Source organism: Gobius niger (genome assembly GCF_951799975.1).
Source record: "Gobius niger genome assembly, chromosome: 11".
Taxonomy (NCBI): domain Eukaryota; kingdom Metazoa; phylum Chordata; class Actinopteri; order Gobiiformes; family Gobiidae; genus Gobius; species Gobius niger.
In genome coordinates this window covers 13,296,092-13,307,406 of record NC_136862.1, presented here as the reverse complement: position 1 = coordinate 13,307,406, position 11,315 = coordinate 13,296,092, and the positions used below count along the sequence as shown (strand labels likewise).

Sequence of the window (11,315 nt, the reverse complement as noted above, 5' to 3'; positions counted from 1 at the left end):
TGCATTTATACATACAGTGAGCCCCAGGAAACAAACCTCTTTTTTTTTTTATTGCAACAAGATTTTGGGTATTGACATGAAAGGGATTGAATGCTGCGAGTACACTTTATGAAGCCAAAATATTGTATGTGTATGGCAGAGTTGCAGCCGAGTCATGATTTTTAGAGTCAAAGTCAACCTCAATTCCTCATTAATCCTTGTCCAAGTTTGAGTCAGTTTTAGTCAAGTCTGAGTTAATGTTTTTTATGAGCAAATCTAAGTCACTGTCTCTTATCACCTTAAACCTGTTCCGAGTCCAAGTCCAATGTCCAGCCCATTTAAGAAGAGCTGTAATATAATTTCTCAAGCATTGTCCACTCACAGCATTTTAATGCCTTTGAACTTAAAACCATCAAAGGTTGTTTATAAAAGGGTATATTCAGAGCCCAGTTGTGCCAAGGACTTTGGACTTTTGGACGTTACTAATTAGTCTTTACAGTGGGGGTTCCGGATTGTTCGCTTGGTAATTTTGGGGCTCTCCGTCTGAAAAGTTTGGGACCCCTGCTCTGGCCTGCACCTCAAGTCGAGTCAATACCCTCAAAAGTCCGAATCCAGTCCTTAGTTATGTACTAGTCTCAAGAGTCTCTGATTTTCATGTTTTTCTTAATACTTGGCTGGTTTGATAGGATTACGCCTGTGGTGAGAATTAATCATAGTTTATAACACCAGTCAAGTGGCAATTTTATAACCTAAACTTGAGGATAAAACAGGGAGAGCTTCACCCTCCCCTTTCCCTCTCATGACCCTTATGTACAGTATGGTTGCATTGACGACAGTTATGAATGTGCCTCTTGCATCACATCGTCTTCCCTTTTCATATTGAATAATAAACATCTCACGAAATGTCAAACCACAGAAATTGAGCATTTCTTTACTTATTTGTGAAAAAAGAGCAGTGCGCTGTGCATTTATAAGCAGCCAGTTTTTACTTTTCTTTGATTGTAAACGCGCTTATAAACTCAACCTTGTGAAGAATTGGGCTGTAAAGAAAGTTAAATGAGCTATACATGATTTTTTCCCCCCCAAGTTATGGAATGAAATGTGTCCTCCTTTAGTATATTGTTAACTCAGCCATTTGGGTTAGGGATGTAATTATAAAGCTTTTGTATCAATTTCATGAACTTGCAGGCTAGTTTTGTAGCATTTTTTGTGAAAGTGACCCGGCAAGTTGTGAAATGTGCCTATAAACATGTCCCTGTGAAGAATTAGGATGCTACAAAAATGCTAGGAAAGATAGAGATTAGTTTATACCTCAATCAATGTTTTAATTTAGTGGTTCCCCTTTCATTGTTTGAAATGAAAAAATCAGGTATAGAGCCTTTAAGAATGAGTTTGCCCACTTTTTCAATGTTTGTTCACAATAAAAATCAGGTCTAGGGCCTTTAGCTAAATGTAATTGTAGATTTAGAACATTGCAAAGTTGATTGTTGGCGAGCTTCTCTTGCAATTAATCAGTCTCAAATGACAGAACAGGATTACAATAATACATAAATGAATGTAATTGAGTTTTCTGTGCACTTTATATTTTACACAGTGATTTGAGAATGAAGCGAGTCAAATTTCTTGAAAGCATAAATTAGAACTTTATTTTATTATTACAATATTACAAAAAGAGTAGCACAACTCTCTCGCTCCTGTTGCTTTTCTGTTGTACAGAATGACACAAAGAAAGGCTTATGGACCTTCATCCACTTCACAGCAATAGTACAGGAAACAAAGAAGAAAAATGTTTAAATAACAAGCAAAAAAAAAAAAAAAAGAAAAAAAATAATCAAGTATTATAAATAGTCACAACTGCAAAATGAAGCTTTTGAAACTGTTACAGCTCAGTAACTACACATTGCTAAAATATATAATTACAAAATATTACTTTTCTTGCTTTTGGTAATAAAAGTTCTAAGGAATTGCTCTAATCAAACGAAACGTCATTAAATTAAAATGACCAGAAAGTAATTTAAAAATAAATTGCTGTTTCGGTGTATTCTTAACCATTTTCGTTCTTTACTATGATTTGGGGTTTTTTCCGTTAAAACCATGCTTGTCGAGAGGAAAGTCCAAGGACCAAACACTTAAGGCTTTTTAAGGGCTGTTAGGATTCAGGTGAACAAAACATGGATATCCTTGTGCATCCTCGCAAACACGCGCACACTCATTCTAATGGGTACCCGCATCATCAGGGCTTTTCACTCTCACCCACAATCATTAAGTTACAGTAGTCTAGATAAAAGCCAGTGTACAATAAAATAAACAATGCATTTGCTGTTTCACGTCACAACTTAAAAGTCAGTCTGCGTGATCTTGCAAGTGATCAATTTGGTCTTCACGGAAATGGAAACAACATCAGGATCAGTAGCAAAAAAGCCGCGTGTTAACAAAGCCAGGGTTGAATCTCTGCTCGGGCCGGATGTGCTCATCACTAGGAGACACTGGCTAACACTATTATTATGATTTGCTTCACAGTAGTGCCTGACTAGCTCGGCCGTCAGCTTCAACACCTGTCAAATGCCACATTCAAGTAAAACATATCGTAAAAACAATCTGAAAAGGAATATAACACATGTAAATGGCGCAACAGTGTATTCGCGAACCTGACTTCTGCCGTTCAAAGAAATAAACACAAAAAAAAAACAGCATTGATGCCAAAAAACTCACCTTAGCTGGCAACGCCCTTTTACCATCTGTACACAATTGCAGCATTTAAGCAGGATCAAGTGTAATCTTAACACTTTGATCAACACTATGTACAAATCATCTAGTCACATGCTTCCTTTAGACAGTGAGGAGTCGTGCTTCAACAGTCCTATTGTACAAATAAATAATTACAGTTTATAAAAGCTGTGTAAATGTCACTTATTCTTACCATTGCCTGCTATGTGATACCCAAACGAAATCTTAAAGTATTGGTAATACATTTTGAAAAGTTTGTTTTTCTATTGATTTTAAAACAGAAAAGATAAATCTGTCACAGGCACACAAAGAATGGGTTGGTACACAGTCTGTCAGGTAAAAGCATTCATAAAAATGAATTGATCACTTGCAAGATGAACGGATTAAAAAACCTACTGATTTCATTAAATATAGTATTAATTTACCCTCTTTAGCATTAGCGTCATTTGTTTAGGTTATCCATTTATTCATGTTTCCTTTTTTAAGACTAAACAAAGGGTGTTAATAACTGTCATAGAGACAAGGCCATAGCTTATCTGTACCCTGGGTGCTGGATGAGAGCGGTCCTGCCATCCCCGACCTCTGGCCCTACCCTGCTCAGAGGGGGCCTGTGCATTTTACCCATCAGCCCTAGATTCTGATCACGGAAATAGGGCGTCTGGAAGTCCCCACCCAAGTAATCTGCCGTTTGCATCAGATTAGTGTGGGCTGAGGAGGAGGTGGAGCCCGTTCCTAGCCTGTAATGGGGGGCCCCAGGGGGGCCACAGTCTAGTGCGGTGCAGCCTCCTGGGCCTGCACCATGGAATGGCATGGCTACGTCCTGAGAGCCGGAGCTGTCGCTGTTGGGAGTGGGGAGGATGCTGCTGTTCCAAACATGGGGCTGAAAGTAATGTCCATTGGTATAGTGGACCATGGGGCCTGGTATGCCATTACTGTTGACAGGAGGGGATGGTGTTGGTCTGTCAAGGGGGGGCTTCAGTTGGTAAGGCTGACCCCTGCATACTTCATTTGAGTAGGCCACACCCTTGAAGTGGAAGTTGGGGTCTCTGGGGGGCTGCTTGGCCAGGTGAGCTCCACCGTTCTGCATGTGGCCCAAGTGACCCAAGTGATGCTGGTTCCATGAGCACATCTTCTGCTGCGTGTTGCCATGGTGAAGCGTCTGGCTCTGCTGTGGATGCAGATGGTGGAGATGTTGCTTGATGTCAGTGCGGTTGGAAGGCAAATGGTTCATAGCAGCCGCGCTGGGTGGAGCAGCCCCCAGGGCAGTGGCTTTCTCATGAGCAATGATGCAATTGGGTGGTGGAAATCCAGGGGTGCTGTGCATGGCCACCCGGGAGCAGGCGCTGATGAGCAGGTTTCGGTTAATGGGACTGGGGTTGGCGATTTGACCCTCACACATGGAAGTGGAGCCATGAGCCCGGGCCTGACAAAACTGGTTAATCTGATGCACAATGGCACTCAGGTCGCCGTGGCAGCCCTGCTGAAGACCAGGAGCCATAGAGAGTGGAATGGTTGAGGTAGAGACAGTAACATTGGGTGGTGCATCACCATCTGGCAGCGTCCTGCTCCCCGGTAACACAGGAGGGGCCTGATGCTGCTGAAGGTGTGAATGATGAAGCATTAGGGCAGAGGTTCCTTGTGGGTGACCCACGGCTGGGTGCTGGGTGGGGAGTCTGGGTGGACCCTGAGGATGTGGGGCCATAGCCGGAGCATGTCTGAGCATGTGGGCCTGCTGCTGAGGGAGAGCCATCTGAAGAGAATGAGGCAGGTCCTGGGGCAGAGACAGGTTGTGGGGGGGTCTGGGCAGGGTATGTGTTGGGGGCTGATGGTTTAAAGTGCTATTTGGGCCCACTTGGTATGGTCCTGCGTGAGCATTCATGTTGATGTCAGGGTGCAGACGAGCGCGGCTGCCATCGTAATCCTTGATGATGCCTTTGACAAGAGGTCCCTTGACAATGGCGAGAAGGCCTGCCTTGGCACTGGGCTGAGAGGAGGGGTAAGGGCTGTAGCGCTGGCCTGAAGTGTCCAGCCCGTTGACTGTGCGCCGGACGTGGTTGCGCTGAGGGACTTTGACGCTGTTGGGGAAGATCTTGATTGTGAGGGGGTTGTTGGCCACCTTCTTAGCATATGCATCCAATTCTGAAGGGGTAGGAAACGGAGTAGATCTCATCCTTTGTGTGGTGTCCCCTGAGAAAGAGACAGGACAAAAGTGAGAGATAAAAAAAAAACACATGAAGCTGGTGGAGGTGGGCGGAAAGCAACAATAAAGAGAATATTCAGGTAGAAATATATAGTGTACAGAAGCACATCAGTGGCAATCTGAGCTGCTCAAATACCCCTATCTTGATCACTCATCTCCTATTCTTTACTTTAAAACCTTTGCAGCCCTGATCCGGTAAACTTCCATATTGAATTTCATGGTGACAAAGATTAGGAGTCTTTGGTTGCAGGAGGAGAGGTAGAAATCAGGCAAACACATTAAATTAAAAATACACTGGTGCGTGAGTGAAGTGCAAGCTAAACAAAGAATAAATGAGATGGTGCATGCTTCGGGAAAGGAAATAAAGAGATGGAGGAGGAATTCCATGACAGCAGACAAGTATTCAGACGCACACCCTCCCTGGCCTCAAACAGTTGTTCCACCTGCTAAGCACCAGGCTAAATTTAACAATGCACTGTGACAATTTGAGCATAATTGTGTTTGTGAATGTGAGAATCTGAGGGTGTTTAATGTGCAACATCCTGCAGGTGTCTGCTAACGTGTCAGCGACGTGTATATGATATACCAGCTCTCACAGGCCGGACAAGGAATGTTTCCCTTTAAGGCAGTGTGCTCACTTTCACTTCTTCAGTAACACAATAAAAGTAACTGTTTTAGAGACAACCAGACTCGAAGCCACAGTCGTTCTTTCTACCACCTGGGCGCTGTCATTTTGACCTACTTGAGCCACACTGATTGAATTCAGCCTCTCAGTGCAGGTAAAAAGATGTAATTTCTCCAGCACTTGGGCTGTCCTTCCACTGTTGAGTGAGCAATAAGTTGAAATGTCTGAATGGCTGGCAGAGTCTGTGGTTTCATGCTGTCGTAGCATTCTGTTGGCTCTCACAACAGGCCGACTGAGCTGAAGGGATGAAGCGCAGAGCTCGCCTGCGAGTGCTGACACGGCGCACCACAAGTCGTGCCAACTGGCTAATTAATTCCTGCTTTATTTGTGCAGGAAACAATGGGCAGTGATGTGCCGGGGCCGGTGTGGGGCGGCACACTGGGGGCTGTTGTGACTAAGTGTTGAGCCCGCTGATGGCAGCCTCATTAATGCAGAGGTCTGGGCCAAAGAGCGGCAGCTCCACAGACGCCATCATCCACACCCATTGTGTGTGGAGGAATAAATGCCGCTGTAAGCAAACACAGATAAATGAACACTTAGACACAAACTCACAGACGTGCTGAGGATGGACTTCACCTCTCAGGTAATGATTAATGATCTTGTTACAAATTCACAAGTCAGCTGGGGACAAAGATCCAGGCAGTAATTAGAACAACTGATCCCGTTTTTACCATATCGACTGGTACTAAATAACCTTTACAAGAAAGAAAACAAAAATAAGACCCACAAACTCTCTTGAATTAAAATCCTTTATAGCAACATGGACTACGACAAATTGAAAGGATTTTATGGCTTTGGATGGATGAACAAATTTACATTGTTCTGTACATTTGTAAATAATTTGTGACTAACACCACAAAGCAACAAAAAAGCTTCTCGAGTAAAAAAATACCCAATATGCTCCAACAGCATAAGGCATTTCATGTAAACAGGATAAAATATCAGCAAAAATATATAATAAAATCAGTGTTTTACTGTTACTCAACCTCCGGGTGTTCATTAGGACTATAATAAGCAAGTGTAGCTTGTTAGCATTTCAACCTGAACCTAAAACCTGGATTAGTTGAAAAGCTTATAGCATCAAGGGAGGGTTAATGAGGATATGAGTGAAGTTTGTAGGCGGCTGCTGGTGGCTACGGGCATTTCATCTCTCAGATCTCCAGCTAAGCGTGTTCCCAGGGAGAGAACGGGGGAAAGAGGCCAGTCTGGCCATGTGTTAATTACCCCGCTGCTAGCTAGCTAGCTGCAGCAGCACAAGTGCACAGTCAGCAGGCGCTAATTAGGGCTTCCCTTATTCAAACTACTGTTCTTATTGAACAAGGTTAAAGAGGCAGGGAGCAGGGGCTCATGCAGCTGTGAATTACGATTTTCACACAAGAGCAGGAAATTAGGTCTGAAGCTTTAGCGTCAAATTAGACATGTGAATCCACTTTCCCACAACTGCGCACTTTTATAGCTGCTGAACAGAGCTGAACCACAGGACCTTTAAAAATGAAAAATATTACAGAGACTGGAGAAAAGATGGTTGCTTTTGATCTCAGTGGGAACAGAGATGTGAAAATCAGTCGGGCTGCAGTCACTGTTGGTTCTGCAGATGAGAACTGAAGACTAAGGTCGTTTCCCAGTACTTGAGTCATCCCGCCTGGAGCTTTTTAGTGACCTGACGTTTCTTTGTGCACCTGACCTCTTCCTCCAACAGTTCTCCAGCATTTCATAGCCAACACCGCTACAGCACCCATGTCTGACGATAAATAGAGCAACAGCTTTGGCCTTGCCTCTATCAGCATCCTGCAAAACTTCTTACTTTAAAATGACGCCTATGTTCAGGTCAGCGGTGAGGACATAGGAGAGAGAAAATCTGAGAGAGATCTGAAATGTGCACTCGGCACACAAGCAACACAAACACCGCGTCTGCAGTATAATATTCTTAGTCAAGGATTTAAAATCGAACAAACTTCATCCAGAAAGTTAATGTGAGCAGTGTCATTGTAAAAAAGGTTTACGAAAAGCAGCAGCTTGCCTTTCGATAAGAAAATAAACACACATGCTCAATGATGACATTTTTGGGGTGAACTGGAGCAGATTATAAATTTGGACAGAAAAAATAAAACGTAGCAATAGTTGATCCGTGTCACTAGACGACCCGGGCTGAGGCAACAGACGCTGGCACTTAGCAGACTCCCTCGCGCTGACTGATCTCCTGGGGGCTGGCTGATTACTGTGATCCTGAAATTACAGTCTTGATGAGCGGGAGCATTTTTTTACAAAAAGGAGGGGAAAATGCAGTAAAAATGGGTCAGACAGGAACTGCATCTCTTATGATAAAGCAGGCAGAGCAAAGGAGAGTTTTCCTGGGCTGAATGAATCAACCTATCAGTTAGATGTGACTCGTGTTTGGATGCGATGTGTTGGGTTATCACTACAGTCATCTTTTGAAGGCTTGTGATCCTATAGCACCACACTTTGACAAACCTCCTAGATCATGTGAGAGTAACGGGTCGTCCACTAGTGACGTCACCTCCTGCTTTTTCTGGAAACTTTCTTCCCGATGTGAAAGGATACTCCAGCACACAACACGTCTGGAAGGTAATATTGATTGCAAATGCGTGAGTGCAAGACAAAGAAGATGATGGAGTGATAGACCTAAGCAACAAGTATTGCAAAGCCTTGGCCAAACAAAGGAGTCAATGGAGAAGAGTCAGCAATGATCCACAACTCTCAGAGATGAGGCTGCGGCAGCCAAGACACGTGTGACTGATGTGCTGCCTGCATTATGTTTGCTGGTGCACATCTTTTTTATATAAGTTTTGTTTTGCGTTGCTGCCCTGGTTACTAGTGTCCAAAAGGCCCTCTGCTGGCCAATAGTATAACTGTACTTTATCATATCACCAAACATTGGATTTCTTACCTAGACATGCATTTTGAGTGACACTGAAAAAGGTATCAAGGCTTACGAGTATGAAGTAGATGTAATAAAATAGGACCTTAAAAGTAACTATGCATTTTTAACTGTGTGCTCTGTTGATATTGTGTGAGGAAAATCCATTAAAATATGTTGGTTTGGTGGTTCTGAACTGCACATGTCCAAGCTTAGCATTTCTCCAGGCCAAGTTGGGAACAGTGAACAATCCAATAATGTGTTGTATTTATGGACAAGAGCCAAGAGGCAATAGTCTGCAACTTTTGCCACCTAAAAAAGTAAAAAAAAAAAAAAAAAAGCCAGGAGCAAAATAAATATAAGGCTGAATAAGATTAAGTGATGAGGATGTTAGTTTGTCAGACTTGCAAATCAACTCTGAGCGGCGCGTTCAATACGGAAAGCAGGTTGTGTCTTAAAAATCACTTTCATGCAGGATTCGTCAGGGCAAAAAATCTCTCATCCACAATCTGTCAGTGAGTCTGACAGCATTTGACTTTTCCAGAGTGAAAAGAGGCCAAGACGGTGCAGTCCAATCACATGTGAGTGCTGCAGCTTTAAGTCCCAGAGCGAGCTACTCCAGTGGCGCCCAGACCTCAGAGGTTGTGATTGAAAGAAGGCGGCCAGTTCACACTGTTCATCAGAAAATTAATGCCACAGTTCCCTTTAATTTCCCCTGAAGACCTGCCACGGCGTAATAACGTTTGCCTGAATTTTCGATTGTAATTCAGGGCTGCAGGCGTAAAAGGCCATAGTTGTGATAATGGAGGGCATTATAGAATACCTCAATATTATATGGACTATATATGGATTATATGGACGTCACAACAATAAATAAACAGGTATAAATAAATAAATGTGTTGTACATAAATGCCAACATCTGAAGATCGACTTTACAATAAACAACAAAATCTTGGTCACACTTTATTTTACACTACCTTGATACATTGCATCTATACTGACTTTAGTACAATGTAATCTGCTATGTAATAACTTGTACCTATATAGTACATACACATTGGAATGATGCGTATTTGTGGTTTGGAGGTTCATAATGTACTGTAATAAGACTCTTAGGGTTAGGGCTTTAGACTTAGGATCTTATTACATTATGTACCTCCAAACATCCAACACATGTTATTCCATTGTGTATGTAACACATGGGTACAAGTTATTACACATTGTTGCATAGCAAAATACATTGTACTAAATTTGGCAGGTACAATGCATGAAGGGTAGTGTAAAATAAAGTGCAACCAAAATCTTCCCATGGGCGCATTTAGAAAGACAATATTGTAATTTTTAGTTGGGTTTCTTGTCAGTTACAACATTCTCAATATTGTAATTTGTTTAATAAAATCTGTTTAATAACTATATACATTTACTGTAGAGAAGGTATTGCCACTTCTATCATCTGAAGCATGACTGTAACAGCTCGGTGTTGGGAGTGGGGTGCAGGGACTGATGGTGGTGTTTGTGCGCGGGGTACTTACATTTCTGAAGTCCAGTGTTCATCTGCGTGTGGGGGAGAAGCTGGAGGGGGAGGTCACCTGGCCCCGGCAGACAGGCCAGCATTTCACAGCCACACTAATGCAACATGGGCCACGCACTGCTCCTCACACTGTGGAGAGAGAGAGACAGAGGGTCAGTACTCACACAGCTGCACACAGCTCAGACAGGCAGTTATTTTCTATTAGAAACTGATTCACACCTGCAGCATCAGGTAAGGTGACATTTGATGCCAGTAACAACTTCAATTAAACATCAAAGTGCTGAAGTGAAGCGGCAGACGGGGCCTGAGGGGCTTAAATCCACTGCTCTCTTTGCTGCATGTTAGAGCCGCCGGACCCTGAGCCGCGCTGAGCTCTTCCACCAGACCGAGGCGGAAATTAATGACTCCTGTACGCGGGCAGAGAACACACTCCAGAGGCTGCGCTGACAAGTTAGTGCACCTCTGATCGATACTGCGGCCCTCTGGACCTCAAACAGCCCTTTATTTCAGGACATTAAACTATGGAGCCAGATACAGATGAGCTTCAAAGACATGACTAAAAGACATGGCCATTTGTGCAGTCACCTGATATAATAGAAAGGCAGAAAATGTTAGGTATGCTCCACTTAGCTTTGCATTGTATTCAAACACCACAGATGCTGCTTAATCAGCACCGAGGAACAGTCAGAAAGCAAATTAAGTCTACAGAGTCTGTGCCCTCCCCCTTTGCAGCCAGGCATCACAAGTGTGTGCAGACAAACAGCGTCTATGAGAGAGGCAATTACCCACACAACAACCTTGGCATGCCTGTCTGCCGCAGGGCGAAGGCTTAAAAGTGTCTTCCCCCCTGCGGGGAAACAGAGACAAGTGCAGGAAAGAGTGACAAAGTGAAAGAGAAAGGTGCAAAGAGAGATAGAGAGGAGACGGGAGGCAGGTTTGGGGTTGGAGGGGGCTGTACTTGTTTTATAAAGCAGAAGCTCAAAAAGGTCAGGATGACAGCTCATTTAAATCCTTCCTGTGAGAAGAAAAAAAACAAGGCCTAATGAAGCTGCCACTTCTACAGTGATACCTGAGTGCACCGCACCCTAGGGTGCTGCAGGGGCAGGCGGCAGGGAGTCGGGTGGTAAAGGCTACACTCAGACGCTGGTGGTGGCACAGCTCGACACACCTGGATTTATTAAGCCAATGCTGCGTCATCTTTTCTATTTCCTACCACTCTCCTCCTCTCTCTTTGGCTGCGTTCTGATTTACAGCGTGGACCGCCATATGGCAGCAATCCCTGCCCTCCATTCAATGTGTCACCGTGCATTAACT

The 11,315-nt window shown here is 43.6% G+C and overlaps 1 protein-coding gene across 1 annotated transcript in view; it reads right to left on the bottom strand.

The window, feature by feature from the left end:
* Positions 1–1,637: 1,637 nt before the first annotated feature.
* fam222ba (family with sequence similarity 222 member Ba) overlaps positions 1,638–11,315 on the bottom strand; it is a 46,952-nt gene continuing 37,274 nt past the window's right edge. The window contains exons 2-3 of the mRNA XM_079566510.1: positions 10,003–10,130; positions 1,638–4,893 (exon numbers count right to left, since the gene is read on the bottom strand). Coding sequence (XP_079422636.1) covers positions 3,239–4,893; positions 10,003–10,084 — 1,737 coding nt within the window. The 5' untranslated portion in view covers positions 10,085–10,130 and the 3' untranslated portion in view covers positions 1,638–3,238. The remainder of the gene's footprint in view (positions 4,894–10,002; positions 10,131–11,315) is intronic.